This window comes from Manacus candei, unplaced genomic scaffold (genome assembly GCF_025592945.1).
Source record: "Manacus candei isolate 608988 ecotype Guabito, Panama unplaced genomic scaffold, ASM2559294v1 h1tg000015l, whole genome shotgun sequence".
Taxonomy (NCBI): domain Eukaryota; kingdom Metazoa; phylum Chordata; class Aves; order Passeriformes; family Pipridae; genus Manacus; species Manacus candei.
The window spans coordinates 18,418,277-18,435,534 of record NW_026138063.1 but is presented as its reverse complement, the minus strand read 5'-3'; the positions used below and the strand labels follow the sequence as shown (position 1 = coordinate 18,435,534).

Genomic DNA, 17,258 nt, shown 5'->3' with positions numbered 1-17,258 from the left:
TGAGAACGTTATCCCAAAGCCCCTTTCTTTCTGTCCCCAAAGGACCAGTACAAGTATAGGAGGTTCAGCATAATGAATCTGGCAAAATCATTCTGGCAAGCAGAAAGTCTACCCTAAACGCACTGAATGATTTCAAAGGCAAATAGCACAAAGACGATTAGCTGCAACTGAGTGAATATTCCTGCTGCCCTCAGGGCCCAGCCCTTCAGGCATGCCAAAGCAAAAGCACAGATCCCAGGACCCTCAGCATGCCCAAGGACAGGGTCTAATCAGGGTGTGCCAGGATTGCAAGTTCAGCACCACCACAAAGCTAGGAGTCAAAAGAGGACAGTGTCTCCCCTGAGAAACACCATATACCACAAACCCATGTCAGAGGATGTGCTGTAGCTGAGATCATAGAGCTGGAGAGACTACAGCAGGACAGGCAGGCAGGCAGGATTGGTTGGGCGTGCAGGGAGACTCCAACCAAGAAATCCAACCCTTTCTCTCTACAGCTGTAAACCCAGCCCATCTACGCAACCGAAAAATACCTCTGGAAACTAACGCTGGGATCTGAAGGTAGACTTGTAAGTGCACTGTACTGGGGAACTGTATTTAAATGGTTATGACAAAGGTTTTAATATCCCTGGTTTTACATCTTCCTTTTTTATTACTGATCTGCCCAACAAGGTGCTTCTCTAAAAGTCTCTGTGGGTGTATGTGGTAAATTCAATTATAGTTTTCTACAAGCAGACCAGACAGACTTGTTTGACATAAAGAATACTGTCTTCACTAAACCAGTTAATTTAGTTCAGCAACAGTGTATGGTTAGGAGGCGTGGATTAAAGCACAGAGAAAGGAGATGAGAAAGAAATGATTCCCAGCAAAACAGCTCCCAAGTGACTTTGTTGTCTCATAAAATGACAAAAAATCAGAAGGATCTTGCAGCTTGGTTCTCTGCCGCCCCAGGCTGACAGTACTCCAGAATCCCACTTCTAGACAACCAGCAGCTCCAAATTTTGGGCAAACGGCTTTTGTTCACCCAAGTTATATGCAAGTAAAAAAATTCTTTTTCCTTTCCTCAGATGTCCCATGGCCCACAGACTGAAAATAAAGTTGTGGGCTCTAGTTTGGCCAATTTTATCAGATACGAGTAGCCATTATATACTATTTTCTTAGGTTGAAAACAAAAGCATCACAAAACAAACCAAAAAGCACCTCAGCGCGGGGTTCTAACACTTAATTCCTTTGAAGTAAATTTAGCACTTACAGGAAACCCATTCTGATGGCACCCATCTGTCTGCACTTTTCTATCACAGTCTGTCCCCTGGCAGAGGGCTCCTTCAAGAACTCCTTCTTTTGTGCCAGCTTAGTCCTCTGCCACTAACAGTGGTAGCAGATTATTTTGATGGTAGCATTACCCATTAAGGACTGAACTGATATTATCAGTATTTGGACTGTAACCACATCTGTTTACTACTAGCCTATGGTATAGTTAAGATTTATTACCTTAAAAGATCTAGCTGTGGGAGGAGATCTATTAAAAACACAAACTGAAACCCACACTCTCCATGGAAGTACTAATAGGGATATTTCAAATATATATATATATATCCTCAAGATGGCATGCCTTTGTTAGGAGCATCCTGTCAGTCACCAGATCAGTGCATTTAAAATGTATCCTCCTTTGAAAGAAAGATGCTTTCAAAAGATATGTATGTGACTAAATAACAAGCAGGATGAAGCTTCTGAGCCCTGGAAGGAGAAACGATTAAAAAAATAATTTACTCCGTCTGTGTGTGCACATGTGTAAAAGCACATTTCTCTATCAGATAACGGATGTCTCTGCAGCCAGGGCAATGGATAATTATTTTCAAGTGGGTTGTCACACTGCATTCAGCCTGCGTTCACCTGACAGTGTGAAATCAGAAGGAAGTTTCATTGGCAATTCCCACCAGACATCAGAAAACCTCATGCATGTAGAAAAGACTTTAATCTTCTTTAACCATTCCTGCACTCTCCTTCATGAAAATATCATCTCCATTTTTTTGAGGCAGAAAAAGCAGACCTTAGGTTAGTAAGGATTCACAATTATTCTAACAGTAAAAATAATACGGTAACTTGCTGCAGTTCGAAGCTTTCTAACTTCACCCCAAAAACTGAGAAAACCCTACAAACACACTGTTAAATGCAGTGTGCCAGCTACGGGTGTTTGTTAATCAAAGTCAATAAGGCAGACCAGCAGGCTTCAATGGGCTTTGGATCAGGACTGACAAAAGGATCCTCTTTGTGAGCCTGCTCCAGAGATGCTGACCCTCTTCATCTCCAGTGATTTCAAAGGGAACTCGAGGTATTCAGAAATCTTGAGCTAATTTGCTACATAATAAACAAGATTCATACAACAAGGAAGGTTGCTATGACTCACTGTCATTTAAAAGGAGCCTAGCATGAACTGGGCTGTTTTGAATCGGCAGCTTGGCCTTGGCTATACTACAGAGGAGCAGCTAAGTCTTTGATAAGTTAAAGGAGCAGCAGGCACCTGGGAACAAGCATCTGACTAATAGCAAGAAAACCTAACTAGAAATGCACTATCAGGAACGGTGAAAAGTCTAGCACAACTGCTATACAAGATCTGAGAGCCAGCTTTTGTGTACAACACAGCAAGAATAAAGAGAACAAATAAAGAGGTGTAAAAAAAGAAAAGATCCATACAATGAACTTTTCCAAAGATCTTTGGAGCATATCTGCGGAGGGCTATGAAATGCCACTGGAAGTACGTCAAGTACCATTGAAGGGGATGGCTTGGACACAGAGGGGCAGGACTAGAGCTCTGCTAAGGCTGTTGGTCGTGTTGCCAGCCTCACCATTGGACCATACTGCTGCTCTCAACAGAGCCTCACCATGCCATTATTGCACAGATGGCCTTTAACAACTCCAATCAATGCTCTTTAACTTGATCGCAATCCTAGAATTCATCTCCCTGGAGGCAGGGCTGAGCATGAAATAGAGAGTTTACTATTTTCAGAGAGGATGCAAAGAAAGTAATTATGAAATAACCAATGTCTTTAAACTCCTTAAGTTCACTCACTAAAATATCTGGCAAAGCAGTGCCAGGCACAGCCTTCAAGAAAAAGCACTTTGGCATCCTCTTTCCATCTCATAAAGTTTCATTAAACCTGGGCAACTGTGGAGCTGTCAATGATGTTTCAGCATGTGAGCTGTGATGCCCTTCAGATAAGCCTCTGTTGTTGATCTCTAACCATCTGAAAGACAAGTTATAACACAGAGTAAACACCTGGGCTGTGTAAGTTTAAGCTTAGAAATAAAGCCCACACTTTCCTGTGACAGTTGTGTATGTTGCTGCCACTAATTGCTTCTTTCAGCAGTTGTGGACAGGTCCCCTGTTGTTGTGGGCTAATTTACACAAGCACTGGCAGTTCGGACAACCCTCACTTCTTGTCTGCCTGGCTTTTCCTGACCATTTATCATTAGCGACTGTGTGTTTTTACAACTGGTGAGACCAAAGTCAACAGCCCGCAAGATGCGGCAGCCACGTGAAATATCAGTCATCTGCTCCATTTCCACCCCCCTCCTCTCTGTGCATGGTTAGCATTACAACTGGGTTATAATAAGGCAAATGATTTGGTAAACAATTCTTCAGTTATTTACTTGGGCAAGATTCCTTTGACTTCAGTGGGAGCTCTGCCAAGCCAGGGATGTTGGACCAGTGCCAATGATAAAATGCCCATTTTACTGGCATGTACGACTTCCTATTTACTTGCCAAAAGAACCCTGGTTACCAGCTTCACAATGGACTTTGTCCCTTTCACCTGGACAATCAACCAATTAATATCTCCTCTCCAGCCTGAGGGAGTTAGGCAAAAAGGTCCAGTTACCACTGGCAGAGGTGTGGGAAAACTGATGCTTGCAGGCATCACCCCTGTGGGCTCTGGGCTTCATTTCCAAAAATCTGCCATACAAGAACATTTTGCATTGCCACATACGCTAAGACATGTTATCATATCTACTCTAATACGCTGTGCTGCAGACAATATCACCTGTGTTCACTCACTCTTTTGAGATAAAAAGAATTCCAGTGTGGATACTAGAAGGTTATCTGACAGTCTGACAGGAAAGAAATCCAACCAGAAAAATAAGTTGTTCTGTAATTGGCCCAACTACCAAGTTTCTTATTCTGTTTTGCCCTCTAATTTACTTCACCGACTCCACAGAACTGGGTCCTGACTAACCAAATCAAAGCCCCCACTTAATTGAGTAAATGTCTCTGTTAATTTCAGGCTCTGGCCAGAAAATCAGAAGACAGCTAATAAACAGTTGCTGTACTTAAAGGAGTGATGATTTGAAGTCTACTGATTATAAACACACATTGTCAAATTACTCCCGTCTCTTCTCTTCAAGCCATAACCACTCCCCTTCTTATTCAATTCCTTCAGCTCATCACCACAGACGAGGGGAGACAGCCTTCTCCTTTGAGATTCCCATCACTCACAATCCCTTTCTCTCGGTCTGGCAGCGATGCAGCGATGGATGGTCTATTTTCCCAGACTATGTGGAGAAGAAAAATTACTCTCTCCCTCTGCCCTTGTAACAGCCATACTACAGCTTAAAAGCCATACTGATGTGCTATTTACATAATGTACATTATGTGATGTGATGTTTTAAGAACAAAATAATTTACTTAAAGTATAGACATAGATAAAGATGTGGAAGAATTATGTTATAAATTTCAATTCTGAATATTAGAGTCTGTATTGGCATATACTTTATATTATAGAGAAGGGGCTCCAACAGCAGAGGTCAGACTGCAATAGTGCCAGCACAAGTGTGCAAATCCAGGGAAGGAAGCCTGGCAAAGCCAGTGCAAAGCCACCAACAACACACTAGGCAGCCCAACCATGCAGTGTACCCTACTGTCTTTTCTTCTAACAGCTAAAGCAGTGGGAATCTGCATCTCACTGGAAAACTTGGAAAAGGCACAAGTTAAGTTGAAGGAAAAAGAGCACATTTGTTTATTTAGAAGTCTAAGCAATCATTATAAACATATGCTCAAATAATCAGCTCCTGTGTAATTACTCATTTGCAAATGCAGTTATTAGGTAAGTAAATTCACTCCTTTTTGAAAATGCAGGTCAAATATTTATCTCTGAGATACATTAAATGCAACACAAGATTGTACCAAGGATTTGTATTAGACTGCAACATTTACAAAAGTGAAGTGTTTAGACCTTTCAGACCTTTTTTTAAAGCCTTGACCTTGGGAACAAATAAGGACAGTGTTATTTTAATGTGCATTCAAATTTTAACAACACAGTCACACAGCTCTAGTGGAATCCACATTGAGTTTCCACTGTAGATTGCTCATCATTTCATTATGGTTCATTATGCTGATAACTGTCAGAAAGCATTAGAAGCAGGAGCCTTGAGTAATAGCACTGAAATGGTAATTTAAAAACAATATACTTTCTGGAGGAAATACAGCAGTGCACTAAATTCAATTAGAAGAGGGGAATGTAAAGACAAGTAAGTGATGTTTGCTGTTAGAAGTCAGGCTATTCGGTTTCTTGATAACCTACACTGGAGAAGGTCCTTTTAAACGCAGGCACTTTTCTCTTGCATCTCACTAAATTTTTTCTCATTATCTCTAAGCTTCTCTGGTATAAACTGTCTTAAATGCAACCATTTTTGAAATATTTCAGGCCGTGACAAAATATCAATCCATCAGTCACTGTTTGGGTGGCATAACGGACTAAATTATTCAGGGTCATTTACTGAGAGAGATTTCAAGCTGGACAGTCTGTGCTGATAATCTCTCTTTTGTAAAGAGCTTCCAATTAAAAATCATTAATAATTCGAATCGAACAGACAATATAAACAATACAAAACTGTCCCTTCCTCACTCATAATGTGAGCATTGTTTGTTAAGAAAGAGTTAGAGAACTCGACTCATTAACGGTGGGGACGCAGGAACAACGCCCATTAATTTGGGTGGGAACTGCACCTGCCTGTTCCAGGCTGCAATTCCCAGCGTATCTCCTTACGGAGAAGGAAATTCAGGGACAAGGACCATGATTGAGACTGATTTGTTTTCCAGCCTCATGGGCTTGTGTGCGGGTAAGGTAATTTATTCTCCATTACATTGCTAACCTTATGAAAGACCCTTCCTCTCAGCAAGTACTGAAATATAATGAAGCTCTCAAGAGTTGCCTTGACATTACTTTTGCAATGCTTCCAAAAGGGAAAGGCATCCATGTTTTCCACAGTTTGTGCTCAGGTGTATTACAGGTCAATCATACCATCCCCACGACCAAGCACAAAGCTGACAAGCCCACTGTGCTTCAGAGCTGAAAGTCTGAATTCCCGAGTTTGGTCAAAGTAGCAGATGCAGGGCGGCTCTGGCCCTCAGTGGTGACAGACACATTGATGATTATCCCCATGAGGCAAGTTTAAGGGAAAAGATGCATCAGTAAACGTGTATGTCGAAGTGTCTATTCTTCAAAGCCCACTCCACTGTCTTACACTGTGCCACATTCTGCTTTTACTAGTACAAGCCTTAAGCCAGACATAATTATTCACTCTAACAAAGCTGAAATAGAGGAGAATACTAAAACAAGAGTTTGAGTTACTTTTTTAGGAGCCTGATGCTTGGCTTATCTGAGGTTAGATACAGGTTTTACAGCTCAACAAGGGATGGCAATATCAAAGAGTAGCATTATGGAATGATAAAATTCTGGAGCACCTTTCCAACCAGCACATCAAGAAATAGCTGTTGCGTTTCTTACTTACCATGGGAATTGCAAGAAAGGAAAAGGAAAGGGAATTCTCCAATTCCCTTTCATCCACTAGCACAATCAGGCTAATGGAAAGTCCTAACAGTCCTCTTCCCCCAGCTTCGAAGGCGAGATAAGTGACAGGGCCAGCCAGTTTACTAATAAAGGAAATCAATAGCCAAGGGTCAAAGCTTTACAAAAACACATCTTAAGAAGGCTGAAGTTCTTCATCTTAAGAAGTGTTAAGAAATAATAAAGAAAGGATCAATCCACAGTCCATTCCAGGTGTTCTTTCCAAATTACCCAATGTTACTTTTATTCACCTGGTCTAATAGTTCTCCAAGTGAACAGAAACCTGATTTTACAAGCCAGTGGAGCAGAGTCTATCTTTTTGCTAGAAGAATGGATCTCAGATACTGTGTTTTATTTCTTCATTAGCGTGCCGTCACACTGAGCGATTACTAAATGCAGGTCTGAATGAGAATACCAGAGTTAAAGAGAGCATAATGAACAAAGAAGGTGCCTGATTATTATGGCTGTCAGCACAAGGGAATTGGGTTTGTCACCTGGTTTAACCAACTGGTAAGAACTGATTAGAGTCTGAATCCTCCTGAAAGAACCTTTGATGTTTATGCTCCCTTCTGTCTCCACATCTTGTCAGGAAAGGCAGACAAACGGGGACCTTCTTCCGAAGGATGTCCCCTTCAGCAGAGGCCCTCTAAATGCTCTCTGTCACTTGCCTCAGGTGCATGGCCAGAAGGCTACTCAGTGTGGGGAATATGGCAAAGGAACAGCTCCCCAGAGCCCCTGCCCCATACTCCATGAGCAGCCACACAGGCAGGGCTGCATTTTGTGCCTGAGCAGGTCCTACCATCACAGCAGCAATCAGACAGGGCTAAGGCTGACCCCAAAGAGGGGCTATGGGCAGGCACAGCAGGGACTGGGAGGGCACAGCTGCCCCACCAGCCAGCTCAGAAATAACCCGTGTCATTCTTTACCCTGGATCACAGAAAAAGAAGCCCTTAAGCTACAAGGAAATTCAAAGCTATGAAATGGGACCTCCAGAGACAGGCCTGTTTTCCAAGAGCAGGTGTCCATGGGATTGTGGTGTTGGCTTGCCTCTGCATGCCGAGTCCTCCCAGACTGTTGCAGAGATGAAGGTTGAGGCCAGCACCACGGCCTTGCCTTTTCTTCTGTCCTCTTTGTATTTTCGAGTTAAAAGACCAAGATCAGCAACTTCAACTTTGACTGACCTCCAAAGACAGGGATGGGGAAGGGTGCCTGAAGTAGGCCCAAAACTTGACAAAAAAGGGCTAAGATTGCAGGGGTACATTTTGCAATACAAGTAAACATACATATCATTTGCTCACTATTTCCCCATCTGGAAATGTTTCGCTCTCTCCTCATACTTCACTAACTGCACATGCCTACTTAATTTCAACCAGTTGATTACTAATTTGATTTCAATTTGATCAGGATATCACTCACTAGGACCGGGGCTTTGAGAAACTTCTGCTGGTATAATATTATTTAGGGTGTACATTCCAAACAATAGTTCTGTTGTTGCAGAAAGACATTTTTCCTATCAAAATGGTCAAGTTTTATATCTCCTAGTGTAAATTATATTATATAAAGCATGTTCTTGCCCACTTAGGCAAGTTTCAAAATACAGCTAGACCTCCATTCCCATTCAACACTTGGAAAGGGATACATGGACCTCTCTGCTTCCTATTAAACAAAAGCAGCTGCTCTTGGCTATGCCCTGGCCTGCTCAACCACCACCCAGCAAAACTCACTGCTGAAAAGAAGGAGATCACTGAAGAACAGCTGGAATCAAGGGGGGGTAAGGAAGGGATAAGTGCTGGCTTAGTTATGGACATACTCTGTTTATGCCTTGTAAGGAAGAAATTAAGATTTAAATAAATGTGAGTCATCTCTCCAAAATTAATTCACAATGTATTAAGATGTTACAAAAGAAATATCTTGGCTGTCCCTCACTCAGAGACACACACACTCTCTACATAAATACACAGCTGAACTCCAAAAATCTGGAAGCATTTCCAATAACTTTCAGGGAAAGCCACACATGGATATCCCCCTGGTAAAATACAGCCCTTTCACTTATTGCTTGAAACTACTCTGCTCCTAAAGAAGTGAAAACCAAAGATGACACAGTTAAACACCAGGACATGCCTGGAATCCCAGGTCTTCAGCTGTGTGAGCCATAAACCAATACACAGGACAAGGAATTGCTCCAGCAACTCTGAGTGTGCTCAATGCATCTCTCCTTCTCCCTGCTGAAGGCATTTTGGTAGAACTAAAGCAAATTCCATTTGCTGTACATGATGTATTTATCTAAGTAAGATAAAATAAATCATGCTTTGGATGGTTGTTTCATTAAAGTTTAAGATTTACTATTACAACCCCTTTCAGATGAACACTCATGTTGCTAAGGGTCACCATCTATATTTCAAGCAAATTATATATATAATGATATTATAAATATTACCTATTTACCCCAGGTCATACAATTACAAGAAAACCTTTCACAATTTCTGCAAATATAAATATTTAAAGAGATGAACGGTGATGTGATCTACTGGCCAGGTGCTCAGACTGGAGCTTAGATCTGTATTTTATTTCTACCTCTGTTACTGAGGTCTGCAAGTCACTCTTTTTCAGCTGCATCTCCTCCCAGTCTCCTGATTTATTTAGACCGTAAACTCTCAAGGGTCAGCACAACCCTGTCACCATTAGGAATTCAGGGCTGATAACTAACACTTTCTCTCCCAGAAGTGCGAGCCAAAATCCAAACCACATCTGCAAAAGGCTGTAAGATCTACTGAATCCTGCTCACAGAAGCAGAACACTTTTCAGAGACACAGATCTCCGGGCAGTGTTTCCTACATACACAGTGAGAGGAAGACAGGAGAAGAAACAGACGATGAAAGGGAAAGAGACTGTTCAAAGACCAACTTACGAGTGCAGGGCATGGAGGCAGCATCATTTTCAGCTCGGAAGAAGCCCCGATCGCAGGTGCAGGAGGTAGAGCCTTCCCAGATGGAGTAGCTGTGAGGCGGGCATTTGGCACAAGCAACATCTGTCGAGAGAGCCTTGTAGTATCCGATTTTGCAAGCTAGATGGAGGAACAGGAAGGGAGAGTGTTATTGGCCCAGGCTGTGATCATAAATTGCTGGCTTACTCATTCAAAATCAAGGCAGGAGACATTTCAAAGAGATCTAATGATGTCCTCTTAGCCCCAGGTGAAGAATTAACAATCACCGCACTCTTAATGAGTAATCCTATGTCAGGGGATACTGATTTCTCATTCCAATAAGAGCCATTTTAAAAGCTGGCTTGGAGATGGCAAAAAAAAATTATACTCTATTGACACTGCCAGAAAATCAGCTGCCTCTTTATGCTTACCGTGGAGTTGCATGTGGCTTAACCCATGTCCACCTGCACCCACACACACACACACAGCATGACAAATGGGGTGCTATTGGTTTATTCTATGACCACTTAAGGAATGGCAGCTGAGAGTCAGATACTGCCAATTTTTAAGAGGGAGCGGGACAGGAACTCCCTGCAATTGGCAGCAGGGGCCTCAGCCCAACATGCCTGGAAATGGCACATCTCCCTCCTGGCAAAGCAGAATTCATTTTGCTTTCTCCCCCAGGGGAGGAGATCAGCAGTGCTCTCCTCTCCTCAAAGCCAGGGCATAACTGCACCACTGTCACCAGGTCCCATGGACAGTTGGCAAGCTTTCGGTGACATCATCTTCACAAATGCAAAGCTTACACAAATGGCTACTTTTACCTCAGTTGGAAAAAACTCATTAGCATCATTAATAACACATTTTCATAGTGGTTAACAGGTATGTCATCCTAGAAATTTCTCTCTTGGCTAGAGATAAAAGCCCACCATCACCACTCGCTTTTAGCACTACGTAGAAGAGAGAAAATTCCCAGGCATGCAAACCAGTAAAAAGGAAAGGTTGTTCCCAGTATTTACTGTGTGACTCACTCTCACATCTCGTCATTTATCACCTATGCTACCTTTAGGGTTCCCCTGCTACGCACAGACTCCTGTTGGGAGGGCACAGGCCCCCGTGCAGCCAGGGCTCGCTCTTTCTGTTTCAACCTTTCCTTAGTCCTCCTTGTTCTTTCTCTCCTTCTCTTACGAGGCCCTCCAATGGGAAATGGAGAAGGATACAAGTAAACTTTTCATTTTAAACATTTATAAAAGAGCAAGTTACTTCATTCTTATTAAGCAGAGCCTTTTATGGAATTTCCCTAACAAGTCCTAACTTTACGATGTGCCACACCACGTCCAGGAGCGCTGGGAGATCAGCCCCGTGTCGCTCGCTGGGGCTGTCACTGGAGCAGAGGACCTTGTAAAAACCACATTGCTCAAGTGACCAAGATTTATGCTTCCAGAGTTTACACGCATTGTGTTATTAGATAAGGTTCAACCTGCAAGGTGCTTTTTGGCCATGCTTCAAACAGCCTTGGGGTTTCAATTAAAATGAGCAACCACAGCTCCGGCAGGAAGAATCACGGGGGTCAAACCCAGCCTCCCCACATCAGAGACAATTAGGGCTTGAATACAAACCCACCACGGATGGCCTATCAACCAGGCACTTACACTATGCAAAGACAACTCCTGTAAAACAGTTTATTGTGCTTGTGAGGGGAACTGCCCAGCAAAAAAAAAAAAAAAAAAAAAAACAACAAACTAAACCAAACCACACACACAAAAAAAAGTAACCATGGGAAATAACCTTTCATTTTTTTTTCGTATAATTTGCAATATCTGGTGAGCAAGTTGTACTATCACTACATGTTCTCTTGTGCCTGGTTTAACAAGAGCAGCAGTCAAGTGGCAGATGCTGATCTGAGATATTATTCCTGTTTTTCACTGTCACGGCTCAGATGAAAAATATGCCTAAGCCTGTATATGACCGGAACAGATACCCACAGGCAGAATCTTGCTGCCATATAGAAAGACAAGTCTTTGGAAAGCAGAATACAAGAGGAAACCCCGCTGACTGCTCTTATCCACAAAATTCTTTCCATTATTCAACATTTTAAAAATTAAACGTGTAAACTCTAATATTACTGTTAATATGAACATCATAGTTCACAGAAATTATTAAACAAAGAGCCATCTTTAGCATATTCCTGTTATTAAAATACTTAATAATCAACAATCTAGTACAAGACTGAAGATACTGCTAGGGCTATAACACGCTGCTGGAAAGAAAAATGTCACAGGTAAAGATTTTTGCAACCGTTCCTCCCCCTCCCTGTCTTCTCAGACTCTGTGGTTTAAAAGGGAATAGATGGATTCAGTGGGTACTGCAAGGTCAACACTCTATAACTCGAGGATTTTTATCCCCTCGTTTCATGCACTGTATTTTGTTTTCTACTATATTAAGCCAAGATCATTAATATTTCAAGACCTGAAGAAAGCTCTCCAAACACAGTGGTTGCTCCTTAAGCACACGCAGCCATTTTGCTTCAAAAATCACCTACTCCTGAAGAGAGTTTCCTTCATTTCAGTGTGCTCAGAGATTCACCACATTTCATAACAAACATAAAAGGGCATTAGAGAATGTGCTGCATTAAACCAGTAGTTCTTTGCCCCCAAGAGCTCCATGGTACCATCACTTAAAAACTCGAACCTAATCCTGTAAAAGCTGTTCTTAGCATGAAGTGCTGCTGACACACCTATTACAACCAGTGCCTGTTAAGGCTACGGATGGGCTTTTTTTGAAGGTTAATGATTTAGTAGGCAAACAAGAAGCCTGTATAGAACCTGTTCCCTGGAAGTCTTTATTGCTTGCTCATGACAAATCTTCACGCGGCTGCTTTTCTAGGAAGGATTTGCTGGGTGAGACCCAGCATGAATGGGGTTCTTACACAGTTTTCGAAAGATGCCATTGTAAAAAGATTAGTTCACATGTGCAATGCAAACTTTGAGTTCAATTTCTTAGCTTTGCCTTAATTAGTTCTTTCTGTTAGGTTTTGGAGTTTTTTTTTTTAAAGAAGGAAAATCTTTTCTCACATTCAGATCACCCACCAGCATAACACAGTTACAATCGACTGCACCGGATTCAAGGGAAATTCTTAAACTAAGTATTTTCAGCTCACAGTTTTTCCTCAGAACAAATCCCATTGATTTTAAATGGACATCAGCTTGAAATAATCATGCTGATATCTTTGAGTTATAATATTAAACTCAATTTGATTTCTATTTCTATTAAAGTGCGACAGGATTTGGCAAACATTGCTGGTCATTATTACATGCCTTTTTCCTTCTTTTTTTTTTTTCAAATTTACCAGAGTAAATTTGAAAACATGTTAAAACTGCAAAAATTGCTCTGAAGAATTATGGAACTCCAGTCAAATCTAGATGTAATTTTTCTCAAGCTGTTTTTCAAACTCCATTTTCTCATTAAAACCTGACTTTCAGACTCATGGCTTTCTGAAAAAAAAAAAGGAAAGAAAGAATAAATGTGTGGGCTGGAGAGTCTGTTTGCTTGGTCTCTGAAACTGCTGAATTTTCTATTAGAAAATTTCAGACAGCAATTTAAGAATTTAAAAATTCATCTTATAATGGAGGAGGCACATTCTTTTTTAACACAAGTATGACAAAATAAACATATTAAATTGGTTTTTGACCATTTTCAAATAAGCTTTGGGTTTTTTTATATTGGGGATGGGGGAATCTTTAAAAAATTGTTCTTGCAAATTTAAAGTTGTTGAAAAAAACCGCCAGTTACTTCCTTTTAAATTTTTCCTTTATCTTTGTGGAAATGGCAATGAATCATTCCATCATATATTGGAAAAGGCTTGACATGCTTAATAGTCCTTTAAAAAAAAAAAATAAAATTATAATGTCTTGTAAAGAGTTGGATAAAGAAATCATCCCAACCTCTTTGTTGAAAAGTCCCTAAATAATTAAAAATGCAGTGCATATCTTAAAAATATCTCAGGGAGCTCCAAGCAGAGGCTTTGGTAGTGCCATGGAGGCAGCACCCGGCTCCTCGCCCAAGGAGAATGAGCAGGATCTCAGGCAGGGAAGGGAGAGACCCTGGATCCCAGCAGGGCTGGTCAGGCTCTGAGCAGTGATAGGATGAGGAAGGTCCAAGCAGGCCAGCCCTGAGCTGAAAACTGCTGGGCAGGAGCTCAGGCAGCAGCCCTGGCAACCAGGGACCAAGGCCAGGAGAAACATCCTACCTGAGGCCTCAGCCTCTGCTGACAAGGAGAACTTGCAACTGAGAAAATACTGATTTCTGATTAGGAGCTAATCAATAGGGTGAAAAACAAGCACAGAAACGTGGCTTTGCCCAAGTAAATCTAGTTAAGTCAGTGAGCTGATAGTAGAAGAAAATTTGGCATAGATGTTCTGAAGTGTTTTTTTACAGAAAGCCCAGTGGGATGCAGTCCTTCACAGGCCAGCATCACTGGCTGAAGAGCCATTGCCTTAGAGATCCCTGTGCCAAGGGCTTAAGTCTCCACACAAACATCACAAGGGAAGGGCCCTCAACCAGGTCAGGACCACAACCAAACAGAAACCACACTCCTGCTGGACCTTCCTGCCCAAAAGGGACCTACCTGTGCACCACCAAGAACATTTATTATCACAGGCAAGTGAGAACTACAGCTAAAATCTGTAGAGTTGGCTGAAATTTGAAGCAGAAAAATGTATTAGCTACATGCTCAAAAAACACCTCAAAATTCCTTGAGATTTTGAATCAAATCTCCCTCTACACACAACAGAAGAGGGAAAACTTCTTTTAAGTCAATAACTGTAGCCAACTTTAAACAAAGATCCTAAAATAGCACTCTTGGTGAAATGAAGGACAGAGCAAATGATTTAATAAGAGATATTTCAATGTCAGGCTTATAGATTTCAGTGAGAAAAGAAATTTGTGTTTAAAGACTTGAAAAAATACTTTGATAGCATATTTGATGTCTTTCATCACTGGTTACTTTTTCTTCAGCTCTTCTCTCTCTGGAAATATTTTAAGCTCATGTTTTAACTGCACCCTTAGGAACAAAAAGTTACTTTTATTTTTCCCCTTGAATGTTGTTCTTAGTCTTTAAGAGGATGGATTTTCTCTCTTGGATTGTAACAAATCCACATCTGCCACATAAGTAGGCAGCATCTTCTCAGCTTTCTTTTACTGTTATTACCATTTCTGAACAGATTTTTGTGTGTTAATTATAGAACTCAATCGTTTGGATAGTCTCTTTTGATGAGCTTTCTGCCCCGCACCATGAACCCCTCTGTTATTGTACAGCTGTTTTACTTCCAAATGCTCATCAGGGTTTTCTAATTGTCAAGCTGTCCCAGCAACTAGTTCTTTTGACCTAAAAGTCAAAGAAAGGGAGTCACCCTTGTCTCCCCGACATGAATACCACAGGGGTCCCAGTGGCCCCCTGATACGTACGAGACAATGCCTTTCCAGATCATTGCCACTACAAGCATAATTGGGTTTGGGGTGAAATGAGAAGATTTAAAATAGGATGAATTAATGAGTTTCTTGTAAAATTAAGTCATTCTCCTGGTCCAATCTAATCACTCACTGTAATGCCCCTGAGGGTGATAAATAAAGATCCTTAGAAGCCAACGGGGGGAAGAAAAAGCTTTCTCTTGAGCCTTTCTTAAAAGTCAAGTAGTAGAATCTGATGTGATGTACCAAATGCTGTTTCCAAATAATGTCAGATTCCTTTGATGTTCACATTGTAAGATCTTTGCCTCCTATTAACAATGACTGTATTACTGCTACAAATTAAAAGGAGTTCCCATTTTTAACTCGTATCGCTGATGAGAAAACCAGTATTTCTACAAACTAAGCATATATTTTTGATGCATGAATGACACAAGGAAACACAAACACAGTCCCACTGGGACACAAGGAAACACAAACACAATCTTACTGGGGAAAGAGTCTAGACTGTTTGACTTCAGAGTAGTTTTACTCCATGATCGGGTAACAAAGGTAGGAAGTTAATAACAAAAATAAAGGGAACTTGGAGTACAAATGTACTGTGATTTGAAATCCAAACTCTGCTTAAGCCACTGGAACTGTGCATGCAAGTACCCTGGCAGGTAAGCACCATATCTGGCTAGATTTTTCCCAGTGCAGTAATTCTAAATGTTAGAAGAAAGGCACCAGGCATGTGGGGTTCAGCTGCACTACACCACAGAGATGACTCTCCATCAGCTACCTGCACCCACCCAAGGACCTGCAGGTACCACCATGGCAGGAGGACTCAGTTATGCCAGACCAAACGATGGAGGCTCCGCTGCAGGTGCCTGTTGCAGCCCTTTTGGCATTGGGAAAGGCTTAGCTACAGGCAGCAGGAAGAAGAGGAGGGCAGCATCCCAAGGCAGTAGCTGCAGGTCACAGCAGGACTCAAAAACCTTTGGCAATCCAAGAGAGTGCATTGCCTGATGTGCATCCATGGAGATGTGGTGATCACCTCATTGACAGGTGGCCAGATTTTTATTTGGCTCATGGGAGACAAGAAATTCCACTGCCTACTTCAGTTTAAGAAGCTAAAAGAAGTGAGGAGCCAGAGAGATCTTTGGTGTGGAAACAAACCACTATCACCATCCGAGGTCTCTTATTGAATCCTCAGGAGGGAAAGGGATGAGGCATTCACTGCCAACTGCAAGGTGCCCATTGCTACAGCCTGTCAAAGACAGCAGGGAGTGGCCATTCACTGACATCAGTCAAATCCCTCTGCACCATCAGGTACATCCCATCAGGTCCCATGGACTTAGTCCTCTCCTGTAACACTTCCACAGACTTTACTGGACCTGGAAGGTCAGACAGCCAACCTTGCCAGTGAAAGGCAAGGCAAAAAGGCATTTGGTACCTCAGCCCTTGCCATGTCCTTGGTCACTAAATCTCCTCCCCTGCTGATCAGTGGGACTGCATTTTCCTCAGCCTTCCTTTTGGTGCCTGTAGGAGCAGGTGTCCTTGGTGTCCTTCATATCCCTCACCACGTCCAACTCCAGCCAGGCACTGGCTTTCCTAATGCCTCTCCTACATTCTCAGGCCATGGCTAGACTATAGAATCCCCCTGGGTGCCTGAGCTGTGCCAAGGGCTCCCTGCCCATCCATCCTGGCCTTCTGCTACGTCTCCTTTGCCTTCTGCAGCTGCGATGGGCTGCACGTGTGCTTTCAGCAGATTGTCCTTTACAACCCACCAGCTCATATGGGCTTCTTCACTGCCCTCACGAGGAGAAAACTCCTGAACAAGCCAAAATCTGCTGTCCTGAATTCCAGAGCTTTAATGTTTTTTTCCTAATATACGTGAAGTCCAGTGAAATAAGCCAGGAAAAACGAAGAAGTCTCTAGCTCAGAAAAGGGCACAAGCACAACAGGACAGGACATGTGATACAGCAATCTGTTCAAAAGAGAGCTACAGGCACACACAGAACTGCCAAGTGTATGACAAGAACCAGAGT

General features: G+C 42.1%; 1 protein-coding gene across 1 annotated transcript in view; it reads right to left on the bottom strand.

Annotated features, from left to right (window-relative positions):
* Nucleotides 1-17,258, bottom strand: part of EPHA4 (EPH receptor A4) — a 106,719-nt gene that overhangs the window by 54,543 nt on the left and 34,918 nt on the right. The window contains exon 4 of the mRNA XM_051781422.1: nt 9,748-9,903. Coding sequence (XP_051637382.1) covers nt 9,748-9,903 — 156 coding nt within the window. The remainder of the gene's footprint in view (nt 1-9,747; nt 9,904-17,258) is intronic.